The 24,001-nt window shown below is 35.1% G+C and overlaps 1 protein-coding gene across 2 annotated transcripts in view; it reads right to left on the reverse strand.

The window, feature by feature from the left end:
* AKAP6 (A-kinase anchoring protein 6) overlaps positions 1-22,435 on the reverse strand; it is a gene marked incomplete at its 5' end in the record, with an annotated part of 220,913 nt that extends 198,478 nt beyond the window's left edge. For both annotated transcript variants that reach the window (XM_080346163.1, XM_080346162.1), the window contains one exon: positions 22,112-22,435. In XM_080346163.1, coding sequence (XP_080202289.1) covers positions 22,112-22,435 — 324 coding nt within the window. The remainder of the gene's footprint in view (positions 1-22,111) is intronic.
* Between the last annotated feature and the right edge of the window lie 1,566 nt (positions 22,436-24,001).

A 24,001-nucleotide genomic window follows, 5' to 3' on the forward strand; every position in this document is an offset into this window, starting at 1 on the left:
CTTGCAATTAGCAAGGTTATTTTAAGCACTGACCTAAGTTCCAGCAGAATGTTTATGGCATTATGACAGGAAGGAATCCAGTATAATATCGGTCACTTGGTAACCCTGTAAGGCTGATCTCGGAGAGGACAGACCCTCTGATTCACAGTGCAAAAGTAAATATCTTACCCCCAATTTATTTTGATTCCCATTTTTAAGCTTTGCATGGAATGGAAATATTTACTGGGTTAATATTAGGAAGCTTAGAATTTATTTTAGGACCTGGTAGATCATATGCTTGGAACAAATGTATTAATAGGAAGTTAAGGCTTCCCCATTGGAGTGATTCATCACTTAAAAAACAGAGGCTGTTACTTTTATAATGTTAACACTCGTAATAATTACCTACTACATTCTGAATGGGAGAAGAGAATCACTTACAGAGCTGAACTTATTAGAGCTGGACTCTCAACAATATCTGTTATTTTCTCCTTGGTTACCTTGAAAAGGGCTCCCTCTTCTGTACAGGCCTATGGTAACCCCTCATTTGCCCCAGATTCCTTCTGAATTCTCTAGCTGTCTAACTATTTCAAAGTCATGTCGAAAGGCTCAGTCATACCTCCACACCCTCATTCGCTGTTCAGTTTCATTCCTCCCCCTACTTTTTTTTTTTGTCCATAGATCAGCTTTCTTGTCCCCACCCATCCTCATACTTCCAGCACTGACAGATCTAACCTCACAGATGGAACCATGACAAACAGCTCTCCAACTGCCCCACATTGGAGCTATAATGGTCAACCAGCTCGTGTGTGTGCACAAAGACAAGTTTTCTGAAAGCACCACAATCAGAAACACCATTAAAAGAAAAGTATTTGTTTTAAAGGAGAAAGTAAATTATTAAAAAAAAAAAAAAACCATCAGGAAAAACTGTTGCTTTTGCAGATGATGTAGTAACTTCTACACATCACTAATCACAACAAAACTGCTCCCTTGATCTTGCAGCAAAATTTACCGGAGATAAAATGTACTTTTGAGAATTAAAAATATTGGAAAAAAATGGTGAAAACAACATAAATTAATTTAGTCTTCATTCTAAAATCCCAAATGTATTCTGAGTTACATACAATCTTGAAATGGTGTTAAAAACAAGTAGCAGCAAGCTGACTGTTGGTTTTATGCTAAATAGCAAAATTTAAAATACACTGTAGGCACCAGACAGTCTTCAAATATATCGTAAGATCAAGAGCTAGAGTTTTTGAGTAAACTGACCAGTCACATATCTTTGAGATGGTCAACACTCAGAAAGATGCTGTTGTCACCACAAATAGCACAGTAGTTTAATGTATGCACGCTTCTGAAATCTGAGCATAAGGACAGAAATGTTACTGTCATGGATACACAATTAGCTTTTTTCAGAAGAGTACCTTTCTAAGAGGACATTTCTTACAAAATATCATAACCTAACTATTTGAAGACATCATGAAAATATTGGCTTGCTAATGCTGGATAGCCTCAGCCATCAAAAACTCTAAGAAGGAAGCTAATAAAAAAGATCTTTCTCCTCTCAGATATGCTCTGTTTAAAAAACATGAGAATCACAAACTCTGCATTAAAATAAATGTGTTTTCCATTTTACATCAGTTTCTGAACTCAGAAATAGATTTACTTCTGTAGGAATATGCAGTAATAAAAAATAAGTAAATAATTTTTAAAACGCAAACAACATCATCAACAAAAACAGTTTAACAGTATTTGATTCAAAAATGGCAGGAAAAATACCAGTGAGGCAAATTTTTTGTTTCAGCTCTTATAAAAAAAAGAAGATTAGGACTACTGACTTCAGAGTAGGAGAAAAAATTGGCTGAAGCAGCATTTCCAAGTTTGTCTACAGTGGCTTGCTCTGTGCTCAAAGATTATATCCTACATTGCATTATCTGGTTTTACTCAAGTCATTTAGAAAAATGTTATAGGAAGCTGTCTGGACAAATTTCAAAAAACCATAGTTCAAAATTCTTTCAAATTATTTTAGTTGCAAATTATTTCAGATCCAGTTTCATATAATTCTGGTTCAGAAATACATCTTTGATAGGAAAAACATGAGTTTTATTAGTACTTTAATAGGTAGATACAAAGGCAACAGTAGATTTATATGCTTCTTCCAATATGAAATAGATTTTCCAAGATTAATTAAAAGCTTTATTTAATTAATATTAAACAGTGGCTTAACACCTAGAGATGATATGAACATGCAAAGGCTTCCTCTGTTTTGGGGCTTAGCTTGTAAAATCTTGAAAAAATGTAACCAAAGATCAGCGCCTCAGTTCTCTTAAAAACTTGATTCACACCTGCCTAATCACAAGAAATCCTTTTCCTGTTGAATACCAGGTAACTCCAAGAAACATATCACTATGTAATTTGCATTACAGCTAGTATTTTACTTGCTGATTGCACTCCTTGTTCCAGGAGGCAGCTATAGATGAGTCATGTTGGAAATGGACTGTCATCTCAATCAGAAAAAAACTGTGAAGACTAGGAATAAATCCATGGTGAAAAGATGTATAAGCAGAATAATATACAGGAGCTGACTTTTTAATAGACAAACAGTACATAGGAGGAGGATAATTCAGCAGAGGCAGATGGTTCATCATATATGTTCTGAAAGATCTTTCTTGCTAGTAGCTCTGCACAACTGGGCACATTTTGGGCAAATTATTCTGGAGATGTGAAAGAGAGAAGGCAGTAAGGAAAAAATCTCAGGGGTAGAATTAGTGAGTGAGTCTCATGTTTTCCCTGTAGTACAAATACTATTAGAAGGGTTAGGTATAATGCAAACATTCAACAAAGTGACAGCCACGATCAGTTTCATAACTTGTAGGTTAACTTATACACTCTTAAATAGAATTATTGACTTGTTAATAATGAGGTTTTGGGGGGAGTTAGCAAAGAAATATCAGAAATAAGAAAAGGTTCTCATTTCAAACGAGTAATATCACTGTACCTCTTTTCAATGATATGTGAATTTTGAGGGTGTAATTCCTATGTTTTTCAGTTGTGCTACCTTTACCAACCAGGCAGCATACACAATTTATGTTACGAACTCACATTTTATTTATATAATAGACTAAGAATGCAGCCCTCAACTGCAACCAGCCTGGTCTTTTATGAGTTTGTCTAACAGAGCTGGATAACGTGAGTTAAGCTAATTTCAAGTTTTCCAGTTAAATAAATCTTCACTGGATTTTTTTTTCATTTAAATCAAAATTTTGTGAATAAATTTGTGTACAATTTCACTGGAAAAGTTTCTTAAAAGCAGAATAGGATGTTTCCCATGATATCCAATTAGTATAAATGACTCAATGTGCATGATTAAAAAAACAAAACAAAACAAAACAAAACAAAATAAAACAAAACTTTACAGCCTATTATGTTTCTGTGATCCCAAAGTGTGTTGCAAGAGACCAAAATTCAGATCTCTTTTCTATCTGGTGTTTACTAATTCACACTAGTGTAGCTATGCATAGAGTACATCAAAGACCTACACACAATAATTCAAGCAGGGTATCAAGACAAGTATCAGATGCATGTTATTATGTTGTTCTGCACCTTTTTAGGTAAAATTCAATTTGCCAGTTTGAAGATATCAGAATAAGATGGCTTTATTAACTTACAGGTAATATAATCAAGCCTAAATACAAGAGTGGGGAAGTCCACACTTAATGAAGTTTAAATTAACTGATATTTTCATAATTTTCTCTAAAATTTTTCCTCAACACCCCCTAAGTCATCATAAACAAAAAAAGGAAAACACATCAGTTAGAAGCAACAAACAGACTGAAAGTAAAATAGATGAATTCTAACATGAGTTTTTGCATTCTGCGTATCTGCATAAATTAATTCAAAAATGAAGTTTAACAACAAATCTGTGCCATGTGCTGGTCCCACTGCACATGTTTGCATTGAATATCTTCAGGAAAAATATATGAAGAAATGCACCTAATGTGAGACACAGAGAAGTAGTATAGGCATTAACCTTTCCTTTTGATAAAGAAAACATCAGTGAACATCGTCTTTGGAATTTAAACTGAGAATCACTGAGAAGTGAAATAATTTTTTTCACTGCATACCTATTACATATCCCTTTGTTGCAGCATATCTTCCACTTGCACACAGCAGAGACTCAAGGTTTAATCTACCCCTCCCCTACATTTTCAGATTCTTTCTTTCAGAAGAAAAGGAATTAAACAGGGCTGCTTGGAGTGCACACATGTTGGCTTCCTATATATTCTAGCAAAGAAATGCACCAAAACCAGATGAAGCTGCAGATTTCGCTCACACTGTTCAAGCTTAGTATCCTATTAAAAAAAATCCTCGGTTCATTATTGTTATGAGGTATGAGTTCACATATACAGAGATAAATACTGTAATATATACTGAACTGAAAGTGGAGCCAGAGTTCTTTGCAATAACCTTTCACCATTCTCCTGAAAAAACAAAAGCTGAGTAAGACTACTGCAGAGGAATTCTTTTTCTAAATTGTATTTCTAATATTTCATAGAGAATAAATAGCTAGACAAATGACAGTTTTAGCTTTTGCCCTGAAGGATTTAATCATGCAAAACTCTAAACATGGTCTTTCCCAGGAATTGAATAGCTGGTTAAAACTGGTTTTCCTTGTCCTATTCCAAGTGACTGATTGTCACATCCCAGACATTTCTAGGCAATGGGATTACATCATTCATTTTTTTTTTAATGGAAACAGCTGTTACATCCAATATTCATGACCTTTAAGTTTTCAATATCGAGTTATTCAGCTGTTCTTTCTGTCCATCTGAGTTGCAACAAAATAAAACTACACAAAAGACCAAACACTTTCATTTCATAGTTAAATGAATGCACATATTGTTCCAAGGCAAGAGAAAGAAAACAGAGCTTAGGGGAAACGTGGCATACAAAAATCTTGGTCTTACCACTGCTTCAATGGACTGTCAGCTCCTCATTCATCCCACCCACAAAATCAGTACAGTATTTTGTTGCATATTTCACATTGCTTCTTACTAGGGTTTGATGTACACAGCTGTATGTGTTATGTGTGGATAATTCTTACAGGACTTCATAGCAGGAAAACCAGAAGGGAAAGCACACGCACAGATTTTTGAGGCAGAGCACAGATACTTTTGAGGATACATGCCAACTCATACAAGCAGTCTCTTTTTGAGCTCCAAGTTCAGCCTATCTTACATCTTATTCACTGTTTGTTGTTTTGTTTTTCAGTGGAGGAAAACTCGCATGCATTTAGACAAAAGGAGCTTGATCATGTTTTAATTTAGAAGCATATTTACATGTTAAGTATTTAGTTGGTTATTAACTTAGCAAAAAAAAAAAAAAAAAAAGTTACACAAAATCTATTAGTCTACCTAATGCATAAGGGCATTTCTCATGCTGAAATTTTATCATGCTGGATGCATTACATTTCCAGGATGTTTTTACATTGATGTCTGTGCCTTTCCCAGAAAACTTGTTTTGTAACAATGCTTACTGCAAAATAGAGAGGCTTATTTTCCTTAAAATAAATTGTGGAGTGTAAGCAGAACAACAAAAGCACCGTGCAGAGAGAGAACTTGCCTTAGGAACCGCCTGAGCGGGTGAGGGGATAATACTAGCAGTGGGCTCATGGATTGGTGGAACTGAAATAACTTGTTCTTACTCCTGATCTTGCTACCAGTTTATTTTGGACTTCAGTACAAGTCACATTGTATCTGTCTGGTCTGCATGATATCAAGTGTACAGTGGGTGTGATGATGCTAACCTGCACTGTGTAAACAGCTTTAAAATAGAGGGTAAAACCAAATAAAACATTAATTTATCCAGTGACCCATGCAGAACTGCAGATGCAGCATTTTGTATGCAAGGAGAAACAGGGGTTACAGGTGTGTCCCTCTTCTGGATGCCCTTAAGTTAAACACTGTCTCCCATTAGCACCATTGCCAGACTGCTGTTTTTCTCATATAAAGCACTGTAGAAATTAAATGTTTGATGGGAGTACCAGTATAAATATTTTTAAATATAAGCATATACATATACACACATTTCCCTAAAGGCTCCATATCAGCTCTACCATTGCAAGATCAAGCATTTCATTTTGTAAGTATTATTTTGCTAAATTCAACACATTAGTAATGATTTTTTTCAGATAAATACTAAAAAACCCCTGCAAATTCCTACTGATGCTCCCAAGCTCTGTGCATGTCAGACCTAACCTTTTTTCCTCCTTCCCCACCACCCCCCCCCCCCCCCCCCCCCCCCCCAGCAGCACCAGCAGGTTCTGTGAAAGCCCCTCCGCTCCTGCAACACGAGGTGGTGCTGCAGCACAACCGCAGCCTAAAGCTGCTCGGTGTGAAGCGAACCGTGCCTGAAATGGCTCATTGCTTTTTTTTTAATATTGAAGTTATTAAACAATATTACTGAAACAACTGCACAAGCTGTTTAAAGCTGCTTTTTTCTTTTTTTCCTTTTTTTTTTTTTTTGAACAGAAATTCTGGCTTTCTTAAACACTATATTTAACATGGTTTTCTCACATATGCTTTATTAATAGAAACAATGAAGGCAAAGAAAATTAATAGACATAATAAATACAATTAGTCACACACAAAGCCAGTATTTCTGAAACTTAAAATTTATCTTCTTTACCTTCTTATACAGGGAACCACAAAGATAAATTACAAAGATTTTCCTACAATGCTACATGATAGAAAACTTGTACCTTGTGAAAGTAATATATTTAATAGGCGTGCAATGCAATAAAGACAATTTAATCCTTTATAAAAATAACACAATAAGGTATAATATTATAAATATTATTTACATGCTAAAAAGTAACTCAAATGTGTTATTAAACTCTACATTTGAGTGGTTCCATTCTGTTCAAGGGCCTCCCAGGCACGTCAAGTTGCCATCATGTACATTTGCTAAACTATGTCCTAAATGTACGTTAGTTCTCTGGCTTTTTGTATGTTACTAAAAATAGAGGGTTTGATTTTGTGCATTTAAAAAAAATGTTGTTCATTTTGACCCTATTAACTAGACTTCCATGCACTGTGTAATTTCCCAAATGCAGCTGGTTCTGCAAAAGAGTAAAGTCTGCTTGCCTGGAACAGTTTTAGGAAGTGAGGTCTTCGAAGTAGACTTGAAGCATTTAATAATTGCAGTTTAATGGAGAATTCTTGGAAATTCTTGTAGATGCCTTAATTTATAGTTCATTCTCAATTACTGTTTTTCACTACCAAAATTAAATTGCCTCTTTTCTATAAATACTAATAGCCACACTTCATATTCAAGGTCAGACTATTCAAACAGCACGGCAACAAAACCTTTAGGAAGGGAACGTGCAAGACCAAGTATAAAAACTTAAGTCAGCAAGTGCTGACTAGCTAATTTACTGCAGGAACATACCATGACCATACCAGAAACTCTTTGAAGAAGCAGCAAGTCCTACACCCTGAGAACCTGTGCATTCATTGTTTTGAGCATACTAGTAAAGGTATTAAAGATCTTAAACTGAACTTTGGTCACAGAAATTGCACAAAGCCAGAGTTAAAAAAAAGAAAAAGAGAAAAAAAAGGTCACTAGAATGAGATCAGGCCTACATGTAGAGAAGGGCATTGTCCTTTATCTCCATACTTCATTTCTCACACAGTAAATATTTCTTAAACATGTGCTCTGGCAGGTTCCTGCCCTCTCCACAGAATGTGGCATTAGTCCAGGTTAAGAAAGAAAGAACAGCTTTTTGAAGTAACAATTCAGCATGGTAGCAGATGACTCAGCAATGTGTTTGGTGAAGGACAAATGGGAAGAAGAAAATTAAAAAGCACAAGAATGACATGAGAGCTATGAAAGACAAGAATTATGAGAGAATCTGAAAAGAGCAGAAAGGAAAACAGAAGAGAGATGCTGGAAAATAAACCTAGCAACTGATAGCTAGAAACTGATTTGCAACCTAACAAAATAAAACTCCTGAGCTGCTCTGTACCAGCACATGTATTCTTTTGAATACAGGAAAATCTCTTTTTCAGTGGTTTGCAAGATACCTGTAAAATGTGGATTTTTCCTTTGTAATTTTTTCAAGCAACACCTATAATAACATATAGGTGTGGCCTTGCCATTCTGATTTGCTTATTTTTAGATCTCCTATATAAGACAATGCAGTAGCAAAAAAATCCAGCTAACTGTTAAGAACTGGTTCAAAATTCACCAATCAGTCACAAATGCTGTCAATACAAAACTGAGAAGAGTGGTTTAAATTGCAATGGAGATGACTATAAGTCTTTGCCACTCAAATGCTTAGCTTGATGTCTTATTTATTCATTCCATAGCATTAAAAAAAAAAAAGAGAGAGAGGGAGAAAACAGCAGTAGGTGTTGAGAGCTATTCTATGTATTTTGTAATTAGGATCAAGAAAGAATCTCAAACAGATTTGAGTCAGGGAAGATATACTTGCAGATCTCAGCTGAAAATAAAAAAGCATGTAATTTAAATTGTAATGTAATTCCTTACTTATTCTACCTGAAGTCTGAAGGAAATAAAGCATTGCCAGTATTTTGTGTTTCTTTGAAAGTAAATGATGCTATTTAAAATCAGAGATGCAACGGTCTTATGGAGAAAAGAGAATGGCTCACTTGCCATGTATAGTTTTCCTATTATAGTCTGCCTTAATTCTGATACTGAACTGTTAGCCTAGATTCATAAACAATGCCAATATTTAAACTACTCTTTGAAGAGAAAATTGTGCAGGGTGTTTCAAAAAGAGAGACCAAATTTGGCCAGCAACTGCTTTCAAATTGGGCCCATGTTTTTGAAACACCCTGTATTTGTGTGCATCATATGCAAGAATTCATATGAATTTACACACATTTACAGGTAATACACTGCATAACACTTGCTATTTTAATCCAACGTATCAAAATTATCCATTTCAAGTTAAGATGCTAGTCCCATGTGAAAAATATGCAAAAAAGGGATTCCTGTACCCGATAATGGACAACGTATAACACACTGTGCTGTCTTCACGGTTAAACAAGGCATCTGAACCTCCAGGAATTCCATATAAACACTATCTAAAAGAAGTCTAGATGACCTCAGCAAAGAAAACCTAGGATGACTTAAATGGTACCACATCTATACAAATCCTACTGTATTGCCCTTGGAAATATCCCTCTTCTCTTCCATTTGACGATTTTGTCTTCCAGCTATCGGACAGTGCTGGGATCCAGTGACAAATTCCAGCCATATATTGTATACAAGCTGACTGAGTGGTGTATAAACCATTTTGGTCATTCTACACAGCTTAATAGTTTTTAAAAATCAGTTCTGTTTCTATTATTCTGGGGATCATTTTGATGCTTTACTGTATCCAAAAGTGCAGATACTTTGCACCATTTACAATATAACACTGCTCCTTGAGTACAATTTCTGCTTCTCAAAGGACATTAGCAATATTTCGCCATGTCAGAAGTTTTTATTCTGTCAGTATACTAAATAGATACAGAGACATAAAGTAGCCATCAAAAACTATGAAGAATGAGGTGAACTGCAAACAGAGATCTCACACACACACAAATGAAATGATGTATTAGAGTGAATTGAAGCACAGTAGTTCAAATATTTTATGGCAGATAATTCAGAAGAATTTTGGAGAAAAAATAAAAATGCATGAGAAGTGGATAAACAAATACTGAGATGGCACTGAATTGCTTTTACAGTATTATGAACACGATATATACACATACATATTTATGCACATATATGCCTCTATGTATCTATTTCAGTTATTACAAAGAACATATTTCAGAATGTCACCTCACATTCACATTGGAAATGCGAATATAAAATCATCCATTCCCTATACATTACAAATAAATTCTGATTAAATCTACAGAACCTATTCTGCAGAAATGTTACTTGCTTTCTTGCCTTTTGAATGTCTGTATAACTTGTGATCAGAAGCAAATGTACTCATCAGAACACGAAGAGGTGAGTGGCTGCACTAAAAGATAAGACTGTATACTGTAACTTGTTTCAAATCCCCTTTTGAAGTATGTACCCACAGCTAAGGGTGGGTACAGTTGCAGAGTAAACTGAGGAGAATAAAAGCAATATAGTTCACTGAAAGTTATGAAATGTATTTTCTCAGCTAACACATATTATGAAAAGTAAGTACACTGCTCATTACTACCTTCAGTAGATTTAATATTTTTTGAAAACTTATTAAAAGTCTGTAATAATTTTGGAGTGATATGAGCACTAATGCACCATTGCTTTATGCCTGCTAAATTACACGTTTCCAAAAAGAAATTGAAACATTTCCAAACCAAGAAGTGCTCCATATTTTAAAATGCAAGGCCTAGATTCATAACTGACTCCACAAAAGCTATTATCTTCCTCCAGGGAGTCGTTTACATGGAGAAGGAGGAGAGAGCATTCACAAAGCCTTAACAGATGGAACTGGTAGGTACTAATTCTCCTTTTCCTCCCTGTTTCTGCATAGTCCATTGTAAATGGTTCAGCTCCTGTTCAAAGAGAAAGTATGTTCATCTGTCTCCAAATCTGCCCAGTGTCACTAGAGATAGTTACATGGGACATGTTAAAAACTTCAGAACAACTCTTTTGGATATATGTATGTAATACTTCTAATGTTTCTTTACACACAAGATGAAGAGGATGACATCACCAGATCTACACTGTCAGTCAGACATGAGGCTGAGCTGAGGCTCCTGCCACCCAGACGCATTTGTTAGATGCAAACAATGAGGCCAAGATCCAGAGCAATCCTTAAGAAAAGCTCAGAGCCCAGCACAGTTCCCAGACTGCCCCAAGACGACAGACCAGGCTCGGGCAAGGCCACATGAATTTCATCTCAGTCCTTCAGAAGACAACTCACGCACCTCAGTCACGGGATGGGTACTATGCACAGGGCAACATTTCAACTAAAATTATAAACATTGCTATACTGCATTTTCCACAGGAAAAAAACCCACCACTCTTCTGCTGTGCCCACTTGCTTGTTAGTTGTGAGATTTTAAATTATTTACAAAGGAATAATATCAGTTCACAGAAGGCTCATTAATGGTTAACTATACAGAAAGGGATTTCATTTTGAGGAAGAATTGATGTCTTTCAAGAGGCAAATATCTAAGGATATTTAAAAATCACAAACTTGTGGAACTTGTTCTTACTAAAATGCAAACATGTTATGTTACTGAAATATTCATGTTGCATTTCTGGTATTCAGACATCAATCACCCCATAACCTGAAATTTCTTCCATCACCATTCCCACAATAAAAGCCCATCATGCATTTTTAACAAAAATGAAGAAAATTTTAAAAATTACTTACGTTTTGTGCTATTTTCTGTGCCTATTCTTTGACTGCACCCTTATGCCATATTACAGTTTTTACATATCTGTTGTGACATCTAATTGTAAACTGAAAAAGCAACAAACCCTGCCACTATAATGACTGATAAGAAACACATCCAGAAAGACTACTGAAATATTTAAAGCAAGAAAACGTCCGTAAACATAATAGTTCACAATACAGATCAGAATTAGATGCCTGTTATAAAACATAATATCCTACCTTCTAAACTACATAAAGACTCAAGTCCTCAAGAAAAAATTCACTAGGAGGATTTATGTGGCTTTTTGTGTGTATGCTCTTGTTTATACTTATACACACACACATACATATTTACATGGATACATATAAATATTCTTCAAACAGTCCCAGTGACCATATAAAAATTCCCATTGGCATCCTTACTTGATATACTGTTAGTGACCTGGTAAAATCTTATTCATACCCTTGAAACAGTATTTAGCTTTTTCTAGCAAATCTGATCATCAGTAAGTGTTACTATCGTAACATATACTAAACAACAAAATACATTTCTCCAGTAAATTTTTTGATTAATTAATTTGCACGATGACTTAACATACAAATAATTTTTTATCATACTGAAAAATATATCATTACATCCAGTAAACCTTTGTATTTGACTCAGATTAGGATATGAACTAGAGAAGACTGTAATAGGTAACATCTGTGTTTTACTTTACTGTTTCTCCAGAGACCATTGGTAGAGCACATTAGCTCATCTTCTAAAGCCTGCACTAGCATATTTTAACATAGGAGCAATGTGAAGCGAGAAGAGGGAGAAATAATAATCATATTGGGTCAAAAGTGCACTTACATGCCTTCATGTATTTCAGAAATTCTTGAATAAGTATATATTTCAAAAATGCAGATATCCGAATAGAAGTGAGATTTTGCAGAGTTTTTATTTTTAGAACTAGATGAAGAAACTAAGAGTGGTGAAACACCCACTTTTTTCTTCATTTTAGAGCTCCATTTCCTATTCACAGACAAACATTCGCCTTTATTTTCCTGAGTCTCCTGACTGCTGAGTAACCCAAATGTCTATTTTAGGACAACCTTAAGACCTCTATTACATTGCAGATGCTATTTTACTCTTACAACTACACCCCTCTGAATTAGAAATCACCCTTCTATGTCTAAATATATTGCTAAAAAACTAATGAATGCATCTCTGCCCTTGCAAAATGAGCCCCCTCTGGGAGAGAATGTCACAGGTTGCAGTGTTCTTGCTCTGTGTATCCTCACTGGTTTGCTTTGAAGAAACTCAAGCTGATTTAAGGAGCTGTTCAGACTGTAACCTTGCACTAAGGGGATCCCTTAGATGCTCTACACATTGTTCACAATTCCTTTCCAAAGGCTGTCCATATGGACCCCAAATCAGTCAATTGAAGAAACCTGTGTCTTTTTTTTTTTTTTTTTTTTTAAATCTCTTTTTCCCAAGCCCAGAAGGGATATCCAGTGCTAGTGACTTCTGCTATTCCAAGGAATATTCAAGTCTCTTTGTCACAAGAGCAGTAATCCCAACCATTTTTGTTGAAAATCTTTCCCTGCTCTTTCAGAAAGCCCAAACTTAAAAGGCTCCAGCACACTGTCTGCAACATTTATTATTTATTCATTTATGCTGATAAATTATACAAGCCAGGTCCTCCATTATCACTGGGGTTACCAGTTAAGTCCTTTCAGCTCTTAGCTCTTTCACTCCCTTGATATGATAACAGCAGATTAACGTAGAAGTTATTGCTTTTCTACTCAGAAATGGTATCAGGACACAAATTTCTTATCGTTTATCATTTTTTTGTCTTTTTATTAGCCTTTTATTAGTTCTTCCTCTTCTTATATTCTAAACCATCAGCCTTCTATCTCAATTTGATTCCTCAGATAATGACCAGCTTTCTTTAGAAGGCAACTCAATCTCCTGTAAAGTACATACACTCTGTGTTCATAGTACATCTCCTCTGGCACCCATGCAGACAATTAGAAGACAGTGTGTGTGCATAAATACCAGTTATATCAATAGATTTGTTTACTAAATTCTAACAGGAAAAAAACAAAAATCTGTTTAACTTCATTGTATATACACAGACCAAACAATACCAGCAGGAAAGGGGGAAGGTTGGCTGTTTTTTCTATTAAGCTCAACAACACAGTTTAAATACACCTGATTTCTAAAAAGTATTCTATTAACCTGACATTATTTGCTTTAAAAATAATTATCATTGTCCATTAGGGGTATGAAATTTTATTTCAAAATTGCAGTATTATCTACAAATACACTAGATCGTAATTTAAAATTAGATTTAAAATGTCAATGACTATTGTTTTTTTTAAAATCTGCTGAAAAACAGATTGTCTGAATATTAACAAACCAATATAGTCACTAGTAATAATCAGGTACTTGAAATTAAAAATATGTAAGTGCCCACATAGGCTTGACAGATACTCACTTAGAATAAAATACATGTAACACCAAAAATTATTTCAACACTAACATTAATATGTAACTAGCACTAATCCAATGTTTCATGTATTTATTGAGAAATGTTATAAGGAACCAGAGGAGTATTTTGTTCCATTAGGAACTTAGGATTGGGCCTTCAGGAATGTGTTCTTAAACGAGTTTAATAATCACAGCAGGATAAACATTAGGACAGAAAGTAAGCAACAATGTGGTTCTGAGTGATCTTGCTCAGTTGTCATTTAGCTCATGTATATCAAAATACCAAATACCACAGGTACACCTCTGTTGCTCATTCCATTAAAATGCCTAAAACTTTGCATTTCTGAGCTCAGACTCTCACCAGTTCTTGTGAGTCTGAGCAACTATGCACCTAATTTCTGAACCTAATTAGGACCTAGAAGATTGACATTTATTTGATCATCATTTTCATCCTTGGAGGTATTGATCTGGTAGGTGAGTGAACAGCTTACTTAATGCCTCCAGGATTGCCCTCTATATGTTAATGGAATAGAGCGTTAGCTTCTGTTTATGTTTGATAACGTATAGCCAAGGGACTAGTACAGTATTTGAGGGATGTGGAAAAAGTGGTTTTGTTCCTTGCAGGCAGAAGAGGATTTAGCCTAAAAGCTACAAAACCCAAGATTAATTTTATAAGTTGGGAGTTATTGTAGTAAAGCATGTTAAGATGTGGTAATAAAGTCACGTGCCTTTCATTAAAAACATCAATTTGAGCAAGACTGTAGAAATACCATACAAGTTGGAAGGCTTCTAAATAGCCTGATTTTTTGTCCAAATACATTTTGAGAAATGTAGATTTTTTTTTTATTTTTTTTTTTTTCTGGTACTCCATGTTTTCATTCTGGCTTTTTTTCGAAATAGGAGAATGTGCACAGAGAAAAATCTAAAATTTAAAATAAAAAATGTTGGCACACTCCACCATTCAGAAGAAAAGCTAAGAAACTCAACTGTTTCATGTTCAAGCCTGGACTGCAAGTAAAGAGTAGCCTCTGCAAAGCTCAACTTCAGAACAGTTAATCTGTATTTAGCAGCATTTACACTCAAATGCCTTACTGAAGGCTGTGATTCCACCAAGAAGTTCAGAGGCAAACTAAATAAGAATACAACTTCTTAACCAACCAACCTTTAAACTTTATATGAAATCTTGTGTTTACCAAGCATAGAACTGGTACATACAGAAAATATGTTCTGCCAATATAGAGATGTATCAAGCTATCAGTATAGACATATACTATCGTACATCATCTGCTCCTTTAGAGTTCCTTACAGGAGCCCAAGAATTTTGGAGTGTATAATATATTTTGTCTAAAACATAACTTGGATATAAGAAATATGACAGATCCTACAAAGAGTTTGAAAAAAAATTATTCACAACAAATCTGGTTTTATCTAAATAAATCCTACTACCCATTAGTTAAATATTGGTGAATTAAGGCATATAAAGTTGCCCCACAGAGGTTGTGGGGATGAGTGAGCAATAAATTTAGCATTTGACTAGAGTCTTAGCTAGAATGTGCTCTTAAGCCTAATCCTTCCCCTTCAAAAAAAAAAAAAAAAAGGCATTTCACTAATACCAGTGTAACATAAACATATTTTATGTGTTGCTATAAATATATTCCACTGGCAATGTTCCATATAGATAAATGTATTCATTATCTAGTCTTTCACCATTCTTCCATATGCAAAGTTGGTTTTGATTCGCAGCCAGTCAGCAGTCAGGTAGCATATTTTTGCCTATGTTTTATTTGTATTAAGCCATCTGGAGAGAAAAAAAAAAAAGTCACATCTGCAGTTACTTAGATTGTAATCTACAAAGACTGTCAAATCTTTGGAATTTCTGTGCAGAAAAAACAGGGTAATACCTGATATGTTTATAGTCAGGTTACTGTTTGGTGTTTTAGTGCTTCACAAATATATGACCTGTCATCAGATGATATTTTGAGTTGGATTTGGGGAAAGGAAAAAAAAAAAGAAAGAAAAGAGCAAAGTGATTTTATATATATTTTCCTTGAAATAATTAATCTAACGCAGAAATATACCATATGTTACGTAAAGAACTAGAGAATTAAGAGCTAAAGTTTTCTTACCCAATTAAATTTGCAGTAAATGAATCCTGATACTCAGAACTATGTGTCTGTTAAACAGATGCAAATAGCATTTTTTTTCTATATTTGTTGCCGTACACAATATTTGAAGTTAATAAAGAATTTGAAGATTCTGAATAATTGTTGAATTGCTTCAAATCTGTAGTAGACACTAAAACCTCAACTATTTCAAGAAAATACTCTTTAAGAAATTCTTCAGTAAATTTGGGTTTAATTATGTTTGTTGATAGCACAGAGAATATTTCTCCTCCCCCTCACCATTCAACTGAAACATTCAAGCTCCTTCAGACTTTCAACTTCTTAGATTAATTTTCTCAGAGAAGTTTATTTACAGCTTTAACAGCATTAAGGAGACTGAAATTTATCAAGTGTCATAAGTTTAAGTGACTCCCTTTGAGATGCACAGTCCTACAGCTTTAGGACATGTTAACAAGTTCAGTATGAAATAAGTTACATTTTCCCTGCATTTATAATTCATTTTCATTTTAGGAGTTTTTAGTCTGTACATTCTATCCTTTAGCTATAGACAATTTAAAACAGTTCTCAAAAACTCACAAATCGATTTCAGACTAGACATATTGTATCACACAGATAACACTTAAATGTTCATTTTTGTTATCTGAATTGCATTTCAGTGATGCTTAAACTAATTTTATTTCATATGAAACTTAAGTATAAAATTGTTAACAGTGCCAAAATCAAATAATTATCATATTACTGGCTCTCAACCTATTTGCTAGACCTGAGACTCTCTGCAAATAACAATACTTCCACAAATTTATGTGCAACAACTTGTTGATCCTCAGACCTAAACTTAATAGTGTGTCTTTAAAGTTGTTTCCACTGAGCTATATGCTATATGCTATAGTTTATAATGAGATATCTATTTTTATAAACATTCATACACCCACACATGGAAGGTATAAAACTATTTGTCAGAGAAATGTGTTTCATGAAGCTTAACTGTTAAACATGTCCAAGAATTCTTCTCAGAAATCTCTCTGTGAATTTAAGTCATTAATTCCTTTTACCTCTTTTGAATAACAGCCCCCTTAAATTTGCACAGCAACCCTTCACTTGAAGTATCGGGATAATATCTTGCCTGCAAGCAAAACAGCTGAACAAAGTTGCAGTCATCTTCTCCAATTAAGGTTTTATTTTCACCTGCTGAGTATAAGAGCGTTCTCTTGTGGCTAACTTCTGTCAAGATAAAGCAGTCTAAGCAATATTTCCAATACGAGCTTCATCTATACATTCTTCTGTAAAGGTTGTCACTAACATTTTCTGTGACCATTTGTAAAATATCAATTATGGCAACATGATGAGGCTTAATGATTCTCCAAGTTCTCTTATAATACACAGTCTTCTGTAAAGTCTAAAGATTCGGACTCTAGGAAAAATTCACCTCTGTACCTAGTTAAAGGTGGTTTAGATAGCATAGCTGAAAAGCTCAACTGCAGAAGCAAGGTATATTGACACAAGCTGCAGAATAGAGCCATTGAGAGTCATCAAACTAAAGGGAAGAAGAAAGAATAGCCTTGTTTATAATGCTACAGAAAAATGTCATAGATGAGGTACTTCAGCAGTGCTGCTGGCATTAAGTAAGTCCTTTTACATGTTATGAGAAAGACAGTTCTGCGTTCCAAATTGCAAGAAATTGAGCTTGCTGAAGTTATCTTCCAGATTCAGCCATATTTTGAGTGACTGATTTTAACACCTAAAAAAAAATATTTATTTTTTGCTCTTGAAAGGAACTGCTAAAATTAAAAAATGTTGAAAAATACTCAGAAAAGTCATTTGGTCCAGCCTTCATCATTCAGTATTTATTCAATAAAAGCTACTGAATTCCAAAAGTGGATGAGAGTGAAAGACTTCAACAGTACCCTGAGTTTACATTTTTTCAAAATGCTTGTAATTGAATGAAAAGAAGCAATAACCTATATCTAACTGCAGATATATTGGAAACTAATACCCTTTAATAACGTACTTGGATAATTCTTTACACTTTTCTCTTATCCAGAATTTGGAAAAAAGCAACTAAAAATTATTTTCTCTCCGCCCCCCCCCCCCCAAAAAAAAAAAAGGAAAAAAAAAAAGGTGGAAACAGAGATAACAAAAGGATGCTATTTAACCTGCTATTTAACCACTATCCAAAAGTCATGAAATTGTTTTTGTAGGACTTAGGAGGAAAGATGAAAGATCCAGTCAAGAGATGTCTGAGACTGATCCAGGTATCCTGGCAAAAGATGGTTCAAGTCTCTCTACTTGGAAAGAGAGAAAAGGTCAGTGGTCTGCAAAGATCCAAAGATACTATCATAATATAAAATCTGGTTTTTTCTATGTCAATATAAATTGTCCAGACATTTAAGCCACAAAGTGGTGGTGGAGTGCTTTACTCCCCAAAAAGTTAGAAGTTAACAGACATCACAAATACAGAAGATTATACTACATCATCCAAAATGACAGTTTTTTTCAAAAAGAAAGCAGTCATCAATGAGTTAAAACAGTAGACCCTTTCCTGAGAGGGCTGAAGGATATAAAGTAAAGCAGAAGAATGGGAGTTGAATCTAAGCTGGATTTCAGGAGGATTCCAAGAAAGAATTTGCTGTAAAAGCGAGCATGTTTTATTCAGAATAAAAAAGCTAAATGGATCATGAAAGCATCTCAGCAGGTTAACAAAATGCAAGGACAGAGAGAACATTTTTACATTTGCCTGCCATAAAAATATATTTTTTTTTCCATCTCTTTCACAATATTTGCAATTGGTAACAGCTACACTGAATGTGTTAGAGAGATGTAAATGTATCTTAGCACAGCTTGAGTTAAGAGTGATGACCAGATAAATAACTAATATTAGGCATTCTGGACTCCAGAGAGTTATGATTCATGCATCTAGCTTACTGAAGCACTCATGTGAAGCTGACTTTTCCAGGAAATTTCCCAAGGGACAACATAAGACAAGCCTTCCACTCATGCTGCATGGCTAGTTCTGAGAAAGGGCATTGCAAAAGTGAGAGAAACAAGTATTTTCAAAGGATCAGTGGTGACTAGTAAAGCCCTGAGTCACGTAGCACAGAAAGAGACTGCCAGCAAACACCAAAATCTCCAGGGGACAAGCCACAAAAAAGAAATAACAATGATTACAGAAAGAGCAGAAGCACGGAGAGATCTGCAACAGAAATACAGAACAAGAGAAGAGATGATCTGTTTGCTGAGCAATTTTTCCAAGGAATAACACAAAAAGTCTGCTATGGCCTGGATCCTCCACCACGAGTCAACTGAAATCAACTTTAGGTACCCAAAATTAACAGAAAGCTGCCTGAAAGTGGAGCTGGACCTCTCCTGGCTGCAGAAAACAAACTATGAGAAAATGAAAAATTGTTGACTTACTTCTACCTTTGCAGTTTAAAAATTATATTCAGAAACTATTGTTATAGACCATTAGTCTGAGTCTGTAACATTCATTTTTGTCTTTATGATTTGGACAAAAGAGCATAGAGAAGACTTCTTAAATTTGCAGACAATGACAATACATGTGCTTGAGGGATATACTTCAAACATATCAGAAGTTTCAGACCATGAAAAAGTCATGGACACGTTTGAGAAATGTGGGATTTTTTTTAAAAGTTCAATAGTGAACAAAGGCAAAATCCCACATGCAAAATTTCACAGATAAATGGAAAACAGAGGTAAAAAACCCATAGTGTAGCAATGGTGTTTGGGAATTACATTGAATTACAAGCTGAACACGAATCAACCATCTGCTGTTGTAACAAACAAACAAACAAAAAACTAAACTACTATGTATTGTTTGAAAGACATATGAAACACTTTTTCCGGTCTTCTGACAACGGTGAAGCTTCACATTGAACCCTGTGTCAAGTCTGAGCACAACTCCAGTAGAAGCAGCCCCTCAGGGAGAATTATCAGAGCATAGAACAAATAAAAATAGAGGATCTGTGTGAGGTTGTGGGTTTGGGGTTTGTTAGGTTTTGGTGGTTTTGGTTTTGTTTTGTTTGCTTAGATGATTACCATTATGTTCTATAATGCAAGAGGATATAAGGATGAACAATTTAAAATACATCTACAATCTGAATAAAAGCATTTCCACAACACTTGCTTTTACATTCCTATTTCTCTTTTGTCTGTTTATAGATTTAAAGGTAAGCAGGTTACAGAAGTTCTGTATGCCTAATGTGTTTGTTAAGACTTTGCTGCATTTTTTACTACTATTACAGATCTTTTTGAAACTTTTTTCTTTTTCTGTTTCTTTGTGGAAAAAAATAAAAATATATCAAATATTTTAATAGTATCGTCAAATATGAGGCATTACTGCGCATGCAGACAGACACACATGTGTATAAACATACAGAAAAAGAGCACTTCCCTGTGAGTCTAGGGTCTGTACATTGAATATTTGACAGCCTCAATGACAGGCCTACTCAGGCTGATGGGCCAGATAATTACAGATAAACTGAGATTTCTCCATGTTATTCTTTTGTCCTTTTTTACATCTGTATTCATTTGTATTCTTCCTAGTCCCAAACAATCTCCAGGTGCTACAGTGATTCCTTACATGGAAAAAAACATTAGGAAATTATTTTATGAACCATTGATCCTTGCTGCTTTATCAATAAACTCTAAAAAAAAGAGAAAACTGTGAGGAATGCTCTTCATACACTGATCTCCATTTGGAAACAAAAATTTTAGTGGATGTGTGAGAGTGAGTTGTCGGTACAGAATATTCTCATTCTGTAAGCAGGCACAAATCAGTTGTGCTTGTGTTCTGAGCCAGCCCAAGGCTGTTTGCAAACACCACCCACAAGCTCCACAGCTCTTCAGTTTCAGCTCAGCACTGCGCTTATACAGCCACAAGCAATTCCAAATCAGAACTGGCACCTAGTCCAGCAAGATAGGTTGTCTGCCTGAAGACATACCTTTCAGGCATATTTGTTAAAAACCTACTGCATGTTGTGAACATGGTCTGTTCTCTCATCAAAAGCTGGCGGTGTCTGCCTCAAATCTTTCAGATAAATAGCAGGACCATAAAAACCTCAAGATCAGCTTTCTACTTGGTTAGGACTGATAACAGTACAATTGCTCTATGGTTAGTGCTGGTGTACAGAGTTGTATTTTAAGACAGCTTACAGCTCCAGTCCTAAAATAAGCACAAATAAAATACCATCATGGTGAGTATGAAGGAAGACTACGTTCACATACCCAGCCCTCAGAATTCAGCTCTGAAGACAGCTCAGGCTGAAGAGATAATGTTTGCCTGCTATTTTTGGAAACAGTTTGCTGCCTTCAAAAGCTGCTTTAACTGCTCCAGCAAACCAAGCCATGCAAACCAACATACACATACAGGTCCAGACACTATTTATTTGCATTTCACTTTGGATTTCCTCAGTATCTTTAAAGACTCAACGCTGAAACTTAAAAATGGGACCAAGACAGAGATAATTGTTTAAAGATACTTGTGTTCGGTTGATGGGCTGGGGGAAGGGAGACTGTTACCCTTCTAATTTACACAAAACAGATTTTTGGGGACCAAAGTCCAGGCTTCCTAATGCATTTTCTTGTTGGGGAAAAAATGTTTAATTTATTGGCTGTGACTGTCCAAATCTTAACACTTCATATTTCTTACCAAAACCCAGATCTGAAAAAAAACTCTACACATTTAGTCTCACCTGAGTTTAATCTTCAACATAACCTTTACATGACTGAAAGGCAGATGTCAGACCAGTTCTCTATCCTACTGCCTCTGAAACTTGCTCAGTTTTTAAATGAGCAGCCATGCTTATTGGGACACAAATTTGTGAGTTTTAGGTGCTGAAGCCCATTAAAACCAATGGAAATATTTCCTGGCATTTCTGAGATGCCCACTCAGGTTACTGTTAGTGTTATATTGGACTGTTGAATTAAGCAATGAGTAAATCATGTTGAAAAAATCTGAGAATGGCACAGTTTCTATTATCTCCCCTAAAATGATTTATTCACTTTCTAACACGGGCTGTCAGACATGCTGCAGCAGTTATGAAAAGCCCTTTTATTTACTTTACCAGTAGGAGAGTCAACTGAAACTCCTTCACTGAAAAATCTGCAACATAAAATCCATCCTACCTTCAGCTGCACTAGATGCACATCTACATGCTTGCTATCCGAGTCCTGCTGGACAGAGTAGGTCAGATCCCTGACTCTTTCAGACGTCATCCGAAGCCAGGTCTCAATTTCTGGCAAGTGGAGAACAATCTTCCAGTCAGCCCCAGTGTGCAAAGGAGGAGGCTTTTCATACTGCTGGCCAGAATCAAGCTCCTTCATGACATCCTCTTCCCCTTCTCGTTCCACTGTAGGAGTCATGTTTATGAGCATGGGAGATGCATCAGACGGCATGGGATCCAGTTCTTGTGTCCTCATGGGGGAAACTGCTACATCCATGGCTAGCATGGGAACATCTAAACCATAAATCTTTCCAAAATAGCTGCAAAGATAAAAAGAAGAGAGACTGCTGTAATGAGACCAAATTTTGCAACAAAAATGTTCACAAGACAAGGAGTAAATGGCAATGTCTGAGAGGTATCATACTTCTAAATAAATTCTTCACCCTGCAAATCAAGAACAAATAGATTTTTCAATTTAACTTTGTTGATTTGAACAAACAATTATTTGAGAAAATGATAAATATTGCATTTCTCTCATTGTAGACAATCACCTTGGAAGTGACAGTTTTCATTATTGAAAAATATGTTCTGGTTTTCTATAACTGCAACATAAATAAACTGAGCATTGACAAAAGGTAGCAGAACTTTACTGACCCCTGCAAGTTTACGTAGGGCTGGCATTTGTAAACAAGCATGTATTAGAACATACTCCTTGGCCTGAAATTTATGACTAAACACAAAATATCTCCAGCTTTATTCAAATTTCACAATTGTCCACTTGAGTGTTGATCACATAAAACAAAAATTTTGAAGGCATATTTAAAGCAACAATTGAGGACAACAATTGAGTTGATCTATAGTAGGCAGATTTTCGTTTGGGAGTTTAAATTCTTGTAGTTTTGTCCGACTAAGAACTGTTGCAATAAGCAACACCTCTATCAAAACTTATAGATAAGAACTCTAAATGTCAAAATATGTACCTAAAATTAAAACATCACTTTATAAGAGTGGCTTTATGAAAGCCAAAAAGTTGTGTCATCAATATAACCTTACAGGGTTCACTGGAAAAAGTAAGTAAAAGATTTTCCTCTGTACCTCTTTCTCTGTACACTCTGCTAGCAATACATAAGGCTGCTTAAACCCAGAAAAGAAAACCTCTCTTTTTAACAGCATGCACCTGGTTTGGAGCTAAGTATCTACAACCATTATGAAAACTTTAATTCAGCCGATGTATTTTTTTACCTAATTTTGGAGAGACTTAAATTTGACACATGCCTGTTTTTGACATAAAACTAAAACTTATACCAGCACTTACTTTCTTCTTCAATATTTTGCAACCATAGGTGATATTCAGTAAGTCTACGTTAAGAGAATTAGGAAAATTGCATCATTTTAAAGCTGTTTTTATTTTGGTATAACCAGAGCATTTTACATTTTAAACAACTTCTGCTTGTATTCCTATTCCATAGTGTTTAGACTGCAAAATAACTCAGTTATGTAGATATGAATTTGGGCAAGATTCCACATTTTTACATTTTGACTTTCATTTCTATAAAGGCTGAATTTTAGCATTTAGCACTATAGCTATGAGACTCCAGAAAATAAACCAGTGCCTTTCACTATTACATAAGCTACATTTTGACTACTGAGTTATATTCCTAAATATTTCCATCAGACTCTCAGCATTCAGAGACTGCTCCTCCGGGCAGTGAGAGCACAAGCAAAGCATTCACAAAGTATCCGAACATCAGTCTCATAGCCAGTAAGGACAACAAAAATTCCATTTAATGTTAATTTCATCTTATTTCCCACCCTGCCACTACTTAGTAAATTACATTTTGTATGTCTACCA

The sequence above is a fragment of the Nesoenas mayeri genome, assembly GCF_963082525.1.
Source record: "Nesoenas mayeri genome assembly, chromosome: 5".
NCBI lineage: Eukaryota > Metazoa > Chordata > Aves > Columbiformes > Columbidae > Nesoenas > Nesoenas mayeri.